This window comes from Haliotis cracherodii, unplaced genomic scaffold (assembly GCF_022045235.1).
Source record: "Haliotis cracherodii isolate W230 unplaced genomic scaffold, xgHalCrac1.p SCAF_3, whole genome shotgun sequence".
In the NCBI taxonomy this organism is placed as follows: domain Eukaryota; kingdom Metazoa; phylum Mollusca; class Gastropoda; order Lepetellida; family Haliotidae; genus Haliotis; species Haliotis cracherodii.
Genome location: NW_027266286.1, coordinates 4,153,416 through 4,168,172, shown reverse-complemented (window position 1 = coordinate 4,168,172; position 14,757 = coordinate 4,153,416). Strand labels below are relative to the sequence as shown.

The window sequence follows — 14,757 nt, the reverse complement described above, 5'->3', positions numbered from 1 at the left end:
ACTCACTAGATGATCTCACCATCCCTCCACCCCACAAAGGACATGTTTGGCAGTGATGAGGCAGCAGTGTTCAGGAGGTACTAAGATCTAAGAAGTACTACACAGTCTCATCATTTAAAATAAATAAGTGCCAGGCTGTTTGGTCAAAGGTGCCACAATTCACTGTTGTATCCCATAATCATACCAGATTCAGCACCCGTGAAGATCCAGGTTAGAATTGATCTTCAGCAACCAATGCTTGTCCCCTGTGAAGAACTGGATCAGAATTGGTCTTCAGCAACCCATGCTTTTCATTAAAGGCAACTATGCTTGTCTAAGAGTCGGCTTACGGATCGGGTGGTGAGACTCGCTGACTTGGTTGATGCATGTCATCGTATCCCAGTTGTGTAGATTGATGCTCATGATATCAATCACTGGATTGTCTGGTCCAGACTCTATTATTTACAGACCGCCGTCATATAGCTGGGATATTGCTGAGTGCGGCGTTAAACAACAAACAACCAACAACCGGATTTCCGGTTAGAACTGCTCCTATCAACCTTTGCTAATAGGTCTTCAGCAACTCATGCTTGCTGTAAAAAGCGACTATGCTTGTCGTGAGAGGTGCCAAATGGATCGGGTGGTCAGACTCACTGACTTGGTTGATGCATGTCATCCCACTTGCGTAGATCGATGGTCATGATGTGAATCACTGGATTGGCTGGTCCGGACTCGATTATTTACAGACTACTGTCATAAAGCTGGAATATGTTGAGTGCGAAGTTAAACAACAAACAAACCAGATCCACACATGATGGGTCCCATCTTCCTGAGGCGAGGGAGTTAACTGACTCTGAAAGTCTAGTTTCCACCCTTGCTGAACTAAGCCGGAATTTCTGGGTTCGCTTGTAGCACAACCAGTAGTTATAATGAGTTATGCCCCTCCTATGTCCCTCCTATTGACCAATCAGATTCCCCCAGTGAAAATGGTCCCTCGATAATCAAGATTTATATCATTATTAAATGAGCTTTACTTTGCGAAGTGCATCAAATCACGTAAGCACCTTGATTAAAAGCATGAAAAGATTTGGAAAACATCTGTTGACGCTAAGTTGACGGTACACATGCTTTGCAAATCCTGCAGTTGACCGAAATCTTCACAACAGTTTACGAACAGAATGTTGATTTCGTTAGGCGAGTTTGATTGGACTGCATAGACCTGTTAGTCCAACCAAAATATAACTCAATAATTGCAGCCTAGTCCAAGCAGCCTCGGAACTTTCATAGTCAGTTAACGCCCTTGCCTCAGGAAGATGGAATAGTCCCATGTTTGCCCTGATTGTGATACTGCGCGTGAAGAATCAACGGGGGGGGGGGGGGGGGGGGGGGGGGCTGGGTGCTGGGGGCTGGGGGTAAACACTTTCAGCTTTCCTCTCACAGTTGGCACCCTGTATAACTGAAATAGGGTTCAATGCATCATTGAACAAACATCACTGAAACATCAGAGATAGGGATCATTGTACATGGTTGATTAATGTTGACAAAGAATGCTCTTCTTACTTTGAGAGAATTATGTCATTGCTGTATTGCTCTGAAAGTTGTTTTGTTGTGGCCTATTGTGATGTGCTAGTAGTACACCATCTCATTAAAGGCAGATCTTTTACTCCAATACAATCGCTCTCTCATGGAAGATCGGACAAGCACTCCATAGGAGGTTGTATCAGTTGGACTTTCTAATCAGCTGATCAGTGTTGAGGCTTTAGATTCTCAGTATGAGTGAGGAAAGTGTTCAGAGCAGCCTATCTGATTTCTGTATCTCGGGAAGAAACTTATACAGACAGTTCTGAATGTAAATAATATTGGCTGTGCCTTTCTAATGGTAGTTATTTTATTCATTGTGCGAGGAAAGCATCCTAAGCATCCTTTCTAATTTCTGTATCTCGGGGAAGAAACTTATACAGACAGTTCTGAATGTAAATAATAAAGGCTGTGCCTTTCTAATGGTAGTTATTTCATGCATTGTCTTTTCTGAGCAACATGGCATCTACACCCAACATGGAATACAATCAAAGGAATCTTTGTGGCCTGTATGAGGTTTTTTTGGAAATAGTAATCTTTAAATTGAAGTGGTAAGGTAGAAGCCGAATTGTTATTTAAAGCTGACAACTGATTGGCTGAAGAACCATGCTTCCATCATGTAGATTGGGTGGTGAGTGTTCGTTCAGGCGTCATCTGGTCGACCTTATATGGTGGGGTTATCATGTCTTTGATTGTATCGGAGGAAAAGATCTGCTTTAATGAGATTGAAGTAGTTCTCGCGTAACCCCTCTGTATCGTGAACTGATGTACCGGTACAAAAGTTATATTGCCTGTTGCGATAGCATGGAGCCTAACTATATCAATACATGCCAGTGTAATTTTTCGATGTGTGAAGAATGTTTGCTATTCAAATATACCATCATACTCAAGTCACCCCATTGCATCTGGTAGGGCTGGCTAAAAAGATCAATAATTGGAATTATCGTTGATGGGAAGAAATATTAGTGATTAGCGATATGAAATCAATTGTGATGAAATAATGTTTAAAGTTACTAAAACAGACTTGTTATAATGAATCATGTCAATTGCCAAAGATGGAAACCATCTGTGTTTGTTATAACTTAAATGTCTACAAAGTTATCCATACATAAACGTGTCACTACTCACCAGTGGCATGAAGTATATTGATTTCTTTCGGACTTTTTTTTATATTTGCTCAAAATTATTTTTCTGATATTTATTGATAATTGATCGATATTTTGTTAACGATTAGCCAGCCCAAGTATCTGGAACTGATGGGCAGAAGTTTTATTGCCTGTTTTGTTAGCATGGAACCTAACTATATCAATACATGCCAATGTATACTCCCAATCACACCATGTAGCAATTCATATCTTTTTCGTATCTTCAAAGAGACATCTGTTAATATCCCAATCTGTTAACATCTGAAAAAAAGTTCAAAGAATAGTATCATATTACATTTTCATCATGAGGCCAGAGTTTTAATTTGTTGTTTTCCTTACTTTTTTTTATTGTTTTGTGAAATATCAGGAGGTGAGGTTAAACAAAGTGTTTCAACATTTGCCATCTCTGCCATGTTCCTGTCCATATTGGACCCACCATGATACAACTAGATTATTGCTGAAGGGAAACGTGCCCTACTGTGTATCGTCGCATCATACATGTTCGGACGTCATACTTTTTCGGACAGCCTTGTTTATCGCAATTACTTGTGCTATAACGGGTATGTAGGCATCACACAGACATTGTAAATAATCAGATTATGGCTTGTTTTTAAGAGATAGTTGTCTTTTATAAGTGAATGAGATGTTTAACAGTTGTTCACGTGATAAGAGAGAAAACTATGAATGTTTCTTAAGGGTCTGAAAAACCATAACACAGGGATACGTGCCCTACTATATGGAGCTGTTTGTGCCCTACTATATGAGCTGTTTGTGCCCTACTATATGAGCTGTTTGTGCCCTACTATATGGAGCTGTTTGTGCCCTACTATATGAGCTGTTTGTGCCCTACTATATGAGCTGTTTGTGCCCTACTATATGGAGCTGTTTGTGCCCTACTATATGAGCTGTTTGTGCCCTACTATATCGAGCTGTTTGTGCCCCACTATTTATCCTCCAAAACTTGCTCCCACAGGAGATATCGCTTGGATTAGATCAAGCGATATCTACACTGTAGATATCGCTACAATGAAATTACATCACAATGCTTTGCAAACCATTGTGACATCACTGGTTACCATGACATCACAATCAAATGACATCACTAATGGCTCTGCTACTGAAGCTGTTAGCAGTACTTTTTACACTGAAGACACTGCTAATTACTGTCTCCAAATTGAAAAAGTTGGAAGAATGATGTTGGATGATAAATAAAATCTCACCCTCGTGTCTTTTGACATCAAATATATCAACACTCGAGCTGTTTGTGCCCTACTATGTCGAGCTGTTTGTGCCCTACTATATCGAGATGTTTGTGCCCTACTATATGAGCTGTTTGTGCCCTACTATATCGAGCTGTTTGTGCCCTACTATATCGAGCTGTTTGTGCCCTACTATATGAGCTGTTTGTGCCCTACTATATGAGCTGTATGTGCCCTACTATATGAGCTGTTTGTGCCCCAGGTGGTGGACCTGAGTGTTGGCGAGCTGCAGATGTATGGGATGGTGGAGTGGTGCAACATGACCGACTATCTTGGCAAGACAAAGAAGGCATCAGACTTCGAGAACACCGTCTTTGTGTTCCGGACTGGCGTTGTGTTCCTGTGCAGGGAGAGACTCAAGAGGAGGAAGACAAGGGTAAGAGTTGTCTCCCATGTCGAAAATAAATCTGTCTTGAATGAACTATATAAAATTTGTATCTATAAATCAATGCCTACGCAGGACACGCTCAGAGTCGTGCTCCAGAAAATGATACAAGTGTCATGTAGAACTATGTAGAACAAAGCCATGTCAACTTCCTGCACCAAGGTCACAGGGTAGAACAACAACAACTCGGCAGCATTGAAGACAATAACGATGAATGATGTTCACATATTATTGTTTCCACACAAATATTTTTGATGTTCTGATATGTTTCCTAGGCAAATCTATTTTCACTATGCACCAAATCAGTTCCTTTGCAGATGTGCGTAGTCTTGAAGTCTGGTATTATGAAACCCTTGAATCATGGCGGCACTTCAGAACTTACATAATTTACTAAGACAGAGTTATCCCATATATCACTTTTGTTACATTTGACCACTTTCTAAATGGCATTGTGTATTCATAGCATTCGGCCATGGGAGCCCTGCCAATTTACACTTGTCAGAGGGGTACACAAAGTATGTGATCTAGACTACCATTTGTTTGACTTTCATTTTTTGTGGAAGTCTCGGTGGCTGAGTGGGTTAGATCACTGACTTTGTGTGCTGGCGATTAGGTGCCTCACTCCGCAATGTGGGTTCGAATCCCAGACAGAACTCAACCTAAGAATGAATGTATGAGAATCTGTAGTTTACTAAGAAAGTGTTATCCCAAATATAACATTTGTCACATACTTCAGTGTCAAGTCCATGATGACAATACATCTGATTACAATACAATACTTGTTACTCTTTCTGGTAGGCAATTACGTAAACAGCGGATTTACTGCATATTACACATGCAACTGAGCTGACAGGTCAGTCAAACTGAAACCGGTTTCATGCATTGTGGAAATAGATTGTGACAGTCGTGACTCCATGCTCCAGGGGATAGAAACGATGTCCGTCTGTCCGTTCAATACTCAAAGGGGAAAAATTTTCTTGTAAACTACTCAAGTCAGAGAAAGTAAATTTTACACACTGATGTTACTGGTCATGATCTGAAAAGATTTCGAAAATTGCTGCTTTTTTACAGAGTTATGGCCCTTGCTCCGTGCTTTTCAACCTGGTGCATCCTGCATGAAATAGGGACAGAAACTACTAAAATGATATGAATGAAAGTTTGCATGCTTACAGAAGTCAAAACTTGGTCCTGTAAAAATGTCTTTACAGAGTTATGGCCTTTATCCATGCTATGTTACATTGTGCATAGTTTTTGCAATGGAGACAAGATTTCTTTAGAAACTACTGACGTTGCATGAATGAAAGTTTGCATGCTTGTCAAGGCTGAGTTTGAAAACTGGTCCTGTAAATTATTATTTTTACAGTGGTACGGCCCTTGATCCATGTTATTTTACTTGGTGCATATTGCCAGCAATAGGGACAAGTTTTCTCAGAAACTACTGAAGTTCGCAGCTTTTCTAAAAGATACTTATCCAGTTAAAAAAGTTATTTTATCCAGCCTTTTGTGTGTATTAATTTCACATTTTATCATTATTTCTGATGACATAAAGCGGCCCAAGTGCCTATCTCTTCTTTAAGGCTTTATAGGACTCTGTTTTTTATTGTTTATACTTACTACTACATGTATATGAACAAACAAAATTCTAGTGTACCCCATGGCAGGGGATAGTGATAACACTGTTCTTGTGTGCTTCTGTTAAATGTTGCAGACCAGATTCATGTCTTTTTTTACTGATATTTGTTTTGACAAAATGACCAGTGGTAAAATAAAAACTTACAAAATGTTAACCGTCTTCTTCAGTCCCTCCCTCCCAAGATGTCACTTCTGGAGCATCATCATCAGATGGACATGCTGGAGCGCTTCCGCACACTCATCCCCACACAGGAAGTGCAGGTGCGTGTTGGGAAGGTCAGCGACATCGACCGCCACTACTGGTGGGACCTCATCCACTCCAGGTCTGACTCCGAGGGACGACCAGAGAGGCTGTACCAGTTCTGCAACAGGTGTGTTGTCATGACGCTTGGAAAAATCCAAGGGCAGATCCAGTATTTTTAAAAGGGAGAGGTCCATATATCAAAATCCTCTTGCAGTCAATTTTAAAGCCTACAACATACTACGTTTGGTTTTCAAGGGGGGTGGTGGAGTGGGATTGGACCCTGGGGGTGGGGGGATGGGGGTGGTTGAAACCCATGAATATGCCGACAAACCTGGAAACATAATCGGGGCGAACCAGGATTCAAACCTACAATTATTGGTTTCTAGCATGCCCAAGGGATGCAACTCTGCACAGCGAAATGAGGCACCTTAGACGACTGGGCCAACTGTGCCCCTTCACATAGAATAGACTAACAGCTTGTATTACTGAATGAAAAGAGAGGTATAAACAGTTAAACCTTGTTGACCCTGTCATCCTGACCCTGTTATCCCGACCTTGTTGTCCTGACCCTGTTATCCCGACCTTGTTATGCCGACCCTGTCATCCCGACCTTGTCATCCCGACCATGTTATCCCGATCCTGTTATCCCGACCTTGTTATCCTGACCCTGTTATCCCGACCCTGTCATCCCCACCCTGTTATCCCGACCCTGTTATCCCGACCCTGTTATCTGACCTTGTTATCCCGACCCTGTCATCCCGACCTTGTCATCCTGACCTTGTTATCCAGACCCTGTTATCCCGACCTTGTTATCCCATCTCTGTTATCCTGACCCTGTTATTCCGACCTTGTTATCCCAACTTTGTTATCCAGACCTTGTTATCCCGACCTTGTCATCCCGACCCTGTTATCCCGACCCTGTTTTCCTGACCGTATTATCCCGACCTTGTTATCTCGACCATGTTATCCCGATCCTGTTATCCTGACCTTGTTATCCCGACCCTGTTATCCCGACCCTGTCAGTCTGGAAACTTTCTGGCAGCATAATTGTGTACCATTAGGGACATTGGGTAGGGAAGTGGTTGAAGCATTGGACCTTGACACTGAAGACCCGGGTTCGGTTCTCCACAATGTGTGAAGCCTATTTTTGGTGCCTCTCCACTATGATATTGCTGAAATATTGCAAAGAGCTGGTTAAACCATACTCACCCAATAACATCTTCAAAATACTTGAAAGATTCATCAGATATGCATTAATACATAGTTTTAATTTGGACAAACATTGTCTGTTTTCAGTACGTCTGAGGCCAAGTCTGACTTCATGAAGGTGATAAGGCAGACAATACGAGAAAGTGTCCGGAGTATGACAGTGCCCACCAAGCCAGCCCAGCTCAAACCACGCAGTCTGAGCCCATGTTCTGCCGAAAAACTTGACCCGCTTCCGTTGTTGAACAAAAAAAGAGGTCAGGATCCTGAAAGACACTCCATGGATTTTGACGAAAAAATTAGTGCACTAGAATATGAAGCAGCTTTCAGAATACGCAGCAAAACTATAGGCGATATAAATCAAGCGAGTATGGATGACAACGCTGCTTACACTACTGTATCTGAGCCGCAGATAGCTCAAAATAAGAGTCCCACTTCTTCCAACTCTAATCTAAGTAGTTCTAGTCAGAGTGGGTCGGCTAAGTTGCTGTATGCCAGCGCGAATCCCCTGAACTATTCCTCAGGCTCTGTTAATTCTATTGGGTCACCGGTGTGGAAGCCTCGGTCTGAAAGTAGGCAGGGCACACAGAGTCCTCAAAATCAGAGCCCCAAACGCCCAGGCATATCTCAAGATGACAATACTTCAAGAAATAGTGCCATCAGTGATGCTAGCAACTCACCCAAGCGTAATAACACAAGCAGTGATTCGCCTAAGCGTAGAGATCAAAAGACTGTGGTGTTTGCAGCACCGTATGGAGTCCAGCCATATAAAGATACAGAATGTTAGTTCTAGATGTAGGTAGGAATACAAAGGTAAAATGGCCGCCACTGGTGGCAGACGGCCTGCTGGTGGACGAATTGCTGACGATTTGCTTACCGTTTCAGATGAGAGATGTGAGCAGATAAGCGAGGCAGAGCTCGCCCCCTCTTCTGAACAGGGGGCGACAGGCTCTAGCCCGCCGGGTGAGATAATAACATATCTCTGATGGTTGTGGGGCTTGGTTTGCAAAGCATGTGGTATAAGGTTGTGAGGCGGGCACTCCCAGGATGTGGGAGGATGGCTCCAGGGGACAGCTTCTAGAGGTGATGAGAGGGAAAAATGGTGATGTTCGGGCAGTGTGTGCCTTGGAGGATGATTCGAAGCATTTGAGATTTGAGAAACAATGTGTCCCTTTGGGATGCATGGTAAATGCTTGATGCTCAGAGGGTGTACCCACGGCTAGGAGTAAGACTGATGGAGATGTGACTATAAACATGATTGAAAAATGTTATCTCCTTCAGTCAGTGCTAAGATGGACAATGCATTTATTAGGTTATAAATGTTATATCATCCCAGATGTGTCATTATCCCTGTTATTCCACTCTGCTGGCCAGATAGTGACAGTTTGTAACGGATAATGAATGTTCTATCGATGTCTGACTGTACAGAAATATATACAGATTGTAATATATCACAACTGTTCTCTATTGCTGTTCCAAGTGTACAGTGTACCTCTCCGAATTGCTGTACAGTTAAATCTGTACTCCCTGTACAGTGAATGTATTAGCACACAGGCACCGCATTGTAAAATAACCACATATACCCTCCACAAGATTATTACCTTTCACATATCTCAAGTGAAAATGAGTTTCTCAAGTTTTGGTTAGAATCTAGATTTTCTTAGATTTCTATCTGGTCTTTAGACTTGGGTGCATGCTTCTTGATAATTACATTTTGTTACCAGGTCAGGACTTTCATCATGTGACCACATCATGTGTCTAGATCATGTGACCTCATCATGTGACTAGATCATGTGACCAGATCATGTGACTAGATCATGTGACTTGATCACTGTGCATGCTTTATAGTAGGTGTATCAGGTAGCTATGTACACTTACCACCAGATGGCGCTCTCCCTTGATCTGTGTCCGTTACACCTGTCATAGACAATGGTTGTCACAGGTACAATCGTTTCTACATACATTGTTGACATACACATCAGGATAACCTGCTGATTATTTTGATGCTGATAGTTTACATTAGATTTTAACTGATCACTCATTGCCATTGTGTTTTTGTGAAGTAATTGTAGTGAAAAATAGTTCTGTTGAATAATGTGAAATATGTTGCAGCAAGGAATTTGTTTGTGAAAGTGTTATGTTCATTACATTCGTTGAACTTTCAAATGACTCATTTTAAACATATATTAAACTTTTTAAAGTATCAAAAGATACGATAAGATATCGATATACATAGTTTAAATCTTAAAGGTTATTGGTCAAAATATGAAGTTTCTTTGTCATATTGAGATGCAAACATTTAATTAGATCCTATTTTTTGGCATTATCAAAATCATTTTGGAAAAAGGACAACTTGTTTTACTGTTGAATAAGATGTCTGGTTAAGAAATCTATATTACAAGAAGTTTGTTGATGTCATTTATGTTCATGCATTGGGATGCAGCGATGTACTCCTGCATCTTTTCGGTATGAAGACTTTGCAGTTTTTAAAATTCTGAAGTTTTAAGAGATTTAATGTAGTGCTATTGAGAACAGTCGTAATTGCCTGTACAAGTATTTCACCAGATACAGCACTGTGAGCACTTCATCTAGTCAAGCCATCAGTTTTACCTTCTGTATGAGAACAGACTGCTGACCTCAGCATGTTTTATGTAGTGTTGTTGGACTAGAAGGCCAAGGGGTGTGCAATATGTTCTCAGTCATATGTTTTATTTATTGTAACTTGTAGTTGAGAATAGTTCAAGGGGCCAAATATATCAACCAATCGCAAGCATGTATATATTCACTGTAACATAACCATATGTACATTCTGTAACACAGCCACTGATTGGATGGTTAAGCCAGAGCTGATGTTAGAGTAGCTTTCATTGGCTTAAACCAGATAGTCATGTTTGTGAAATGAGATTTGTTATTATGATACTAGATTTAACCTACTTCCATGTCCTTTCTGTCCACCATGTTTATGATTATTGAACTTCTGCATTTTACACTAATTATGTTGTAGTTTGATAGATGTTGTATGAGATATGATTTCAGACAATGGAGATCAAATCACACTTGTTTATCAATTAAGAGTTTATCATTGTCATACTTCATCAGTATCTACACCTGTTGCATACCCATCACCTTTCACGTGGTCTAGGATTCAATATTTCTATTCTCATCAAAGCAATCATGAAGGTGGAGATAGCTGGCAGCTGGTTTCCATGCAGAACATTCGAGGTGATGACAATGTCAAGGTCACATCTGACAAAACCCTCTAAAATTCAGGTTGCTCTGCTATTTTATGTATAATGCTAATTTATGTGAGGCATATTTTGACAAGATTATTTTCAATGCTTTAAGTTATGTGATGAAGAACAAACAAAAAGCATTAGGCATTAACACTGGAAAATTGTACGTATATATATATACATCCTTAAGCATTATGAAAATAAATTCAGACCAATATGTTCAGTAAATTGATCCTGATAATAATTTATAGATCAGCTGTTAGACAGAAGGCATGTTGATCAATATCCTTATGTTGTAGTTTTAATTTGACTTAAAACTTGTTATTTTTCATATCGTCAACAGTTATTGTGAAGATAACGTCATGAATCTGATGTCATTACTTTTGCCTTTCGTTGTTTGCAACTGACTTCAGTCAGTATTTCTTTGGCCACCATCATATCCGTGGGACATTTCTGACTGTGGTGTTAAACAACCCTTTTATGCCTGGCTTCATTATGTATAAAACCCAAAATGGGACTAAAATTGGTTTGGCTTTATAAGATTATTTTGGATTGGAAAAGCTACTGTCATAAGGGTATTCTCCAAACAGTCATGAATGCATCTTCTAGAGGTAAGGGAGTAACTGACTTTTAAAGTCCAGTTTTCACCCTTGCCGAACTGGACTGGAACTTCTGGGCTCAATCGTAGCGCCACCAGTGGCTATTACGAGTTGTGTCCCTACTATGCCTCTCCTATTGACCAATCAGATTCCACCTATTGTATCACTTGCATTTGCTTCAAACAAAATGGCGGCGCTCAATCAATACGATCTGATCAATAATAAAGATCTATCTTGTGATAAAACGGATCTGTCATCGAAAAGTGCACCAAATCACGTGAGCACCTTGATTAAAAACATGAAAAGATTTGGAAAATATCTGTTGACTCCGAGTTGGCGGTGCACGCATCCCTTGCAAATCCTGCAATTGACCAAAATTTGCACGATAGTTTACAAACCGGATTTCGATTTCGTTACGCGATTTTGATTGGACTATGCATAGACTCGTTAGTCCAGCCAAAATCTAACTCCTGAAATAGATGGTGGAGTTTTACCAGCTTGGCACATTATTGCATGGAGTTATTGATCTAAGAATTATTCATTAAATTCTCTCCTTATTATGACTGCTGCCAGATCTTGATACAAATGTAGCTCTGTTTTGAGCTTTATTCGAAGCTGCCGCTGGTGTTAATGTTTTAGCATTTCAAGTTTACACCAGTGATGTATTCTTCTATTGACAATTTTTATTTCTGTTGGAGTCATGAAATGTCGACCATTATGTAAATTTTACATTGATTCTGCATTTAAAAATTTAAAATTCATGTGTTTTGTGTGTGTTATTTAATGTATTTCATGCAATTTAATCCTAACAGTAACACTATTCTAAAATGCTATGGATGTCATGACTACCCTGGTCAACAAACAAATAATACTTTCATGCAAACTGTTTTCACTTTTCTGAAACTACTATTATCGTTCTGTAATGTTTGAATTAGTTGTATGGTAGCTAGCATCTGTGATCGCGCCATGCACTGTCCACATATCATGTGATAACTCTCCTGACTAGGAGGCCCAGGTTCTACCTCTTCTGTCTTGAGTTGTATCCCCTTAGGTTGCAGGAAACCGTTGATATCTTCAATGATGCACGTCTGTTGCCAATAATTGTCCATGCTAATTAAAACATCTTATTCATTCACTTTTTGGTAATCAAAACAGTAGGTTAGACGATTTTATTGTTTCACTTTCATGTACCATATTTAACAAAAATAAGAATGCAATTTTCTTCTGTACACTCTTCACATTTTCATTGAAATAATGGGAATTTGTTATGGAAGTCAAACACAGGTCAGCCTTGTTAAGCTGGCCTAGGAATTGAGTCAGGAGTAAAGCACGGACTGGTTTCCTACCACCAATGTAGGTTGTCTCGGGACAAGTGACTTCTAACTGCATCCTCATATTGTCTCTGAGTGATGATGTCATCACCACGACACGACGGGATGACGTCATCACCTGTTTCTACACCCCATGCAAGAAACATGAAATCATCGACATCAGTACATCATTATTCATGCTGTTCTCCACTTGCGTTTTACTGTCCAGATTTCACAGGGTACGGTTTATCCAGGTTGTGGCAGACATTCAGTCTGGAATCGAGAATATACTGAACAATATAAGGGAACATATAGAAATATCGCAGCGGACTGTTGAATTACAATCAATGAAAATGTCTCATACGAAATGTCAGGCTCCAAGGGAGTGATAAAATCTTGTGTGCCACTAGATTAACGAAATACTTGTTATAATCTGCCGGTATCCCAAATAATCCAGTTTATTATGATAAATACTCTCGACCAATTCTCCACGACAGCTATTAATAGCCGCCCAATCAAATTACTCCCATGCGCAACAGAAATTCTGAGCGAACTTACCGATTAAGCGATTAAGATGGTAACGACTCTTCCGAAATGCAGCTATGCTAGGAATGGGTCCAGCGTATTTATCAAAATAAGATGAAGTTCTAATACCCTGGATTACCGAGGAGTTTGTTCACGGAACCTGACATAAATACCTCCTATATGTTCCCTTAGTTAGCCCCGTCAGTATGTACAGTGGAATCAGTTTATACCGGACTTGCGTGGGACCAGGATTTAAGTCTGGTTGTATGTAAAGTTAATCGGGACCCAAGAGCGTCAATTACATGATGCCATTCCAGTTCGGAATCCGTTGTGAAGGAAGTTTGGATTAGGCAGTTTTATTTGATGAAAGAACGTTGTAAATTCGGAGATCCAGATCAGCCCCAGTCCGGTTTAGACAGATTCTGCTGTACAGCTCAACAGCTTCAACATTTGTCATGTGCGGAATGGAACATCCCGGTACATGAGCCCGGAAGGTTGAGCGACAGGACTGACTGCTGCCCGACTTGCATAACCTGTGCCCAGCATGTGGTACTCTGGAATGAGTATTTTGTAGGCTTTATCAAACCACAATTGTTGATCAGATCAAGGAGAATAAAACACAGAGATCTGAAACCAGACTTCCTTGTTCATTCATATCAACGGGTGAGGGTGAGGGTGAGGGTGAGAGTGAGGGTGGGGGTGAGGGTGAGGGTGAGGGAGGGGGTGGGGGTGAGGGTGAAGGATTTTGACTGGGTATGAGTCTCCCAATGGCGATTTGAGGAAGTCAAAGCTCCTGACCAAGTTCAGCCAACGTGGTCGGCGGCTAATGACGCTGACGCTCACGTCTCCCTGTCCCAGACGTGTTCAGTGGGGAAAGGTCTTGGCTCATCGCTGGCCATGGCTTTCTGAGGAAGTTGTGCTGCTGGAGTTATTAACATGTATATTTCATGATCCTCTACCTTTTTTAAGAGTATATAATGGAGTCTTGACAAGACGAACCAGGGTTGTTTGTCACTGTGAATAAAAGCGACAAAACCCTTTCCATATTCGTGAGAAATCCGACTGTATCAAAGCATGTGTTTATGAATCACGATCAAATAGTGATGACACCAGGTGTTCGCGAATAGGTGAGCGTGTCCTGCCCCACCGTTAGCACCCGATTATAGCCAGACCGCCGTCATATAGCTGGAATATGGCTGAGTGCGTTAAACAGCAAACAACAAACATGGCATCCCCAAGGTGTCTGTTCTCAGTACAAGTGGCTAAAGATCCGACATCACACTGGCCCCCTTCTCTAACGGTAGGAGGGGCGGTGGGGTAGCCTACTGGTTTGCGTTGGCTCGTTACGCCGAAGACCCAGGTTCGATTCCCAACTTATAAACGATGTGTGTGTGAAGCCCATTTTCTGGTGACCCCCGCCGTTATGTTGCTGGAATATTGATAAAAGCGGCGTAAAACCATACTTTCTCACTCACTCACTCTAACGATCCGGGGTAGAATAGGTCTTCAGCAACTCATGCTTGCCGTAAAAGGCGACTATGCTGGTCGTAAGAGGCGACTAACGGGGTCGGGTGGTCAGGCTCGCTGACTTTGTTGATGCATGTCATCTTATCCCAATAGCGTGGATCGATGCTCATTATGTCAATCACTGGATTGTCTGGT

General features: G+C 41.1%; 1 protein-coding gene across 7 annotated transcripts in view; it reads left to right on the top strand.

The window, feature by feature from the left end:
* Positions 1–12,637, top strand: part of LOC139475854 (protein still life, isoform SIF type 1-like) — a 289,628-nt gene extending 276,991 nt beyond the window's left edge. For 6 of the 7 annotated variants that reach the window (XM_071259059.1, XM_071259062.1, XM_071259061.1 and 3 more), the window contains 3 exons: positions 4,164–4,337; positions 6,147–6,349; positions 7,519–8,406. In XM_071259059.1, coding sequence (XP_071115160.1) covers positions 4,164–4,337; positions 6,147–6,349; positions 7,519–8,215 — 1,074 coding nt within the window. In that variant the 3' untranslated portion in view covers positions 8,216–8,406. Of the gene's footprint in view, positions 1–4,163; positions 4,338–6,146; positions 6,350–7,518 lie in introns of all 7 variants that reach the window. The other variant, XM_071259064.1, reaches the window with a different exon arrangement.
* Positions 12,638–14,757: the final 2,120 nt, after the last annotated feature.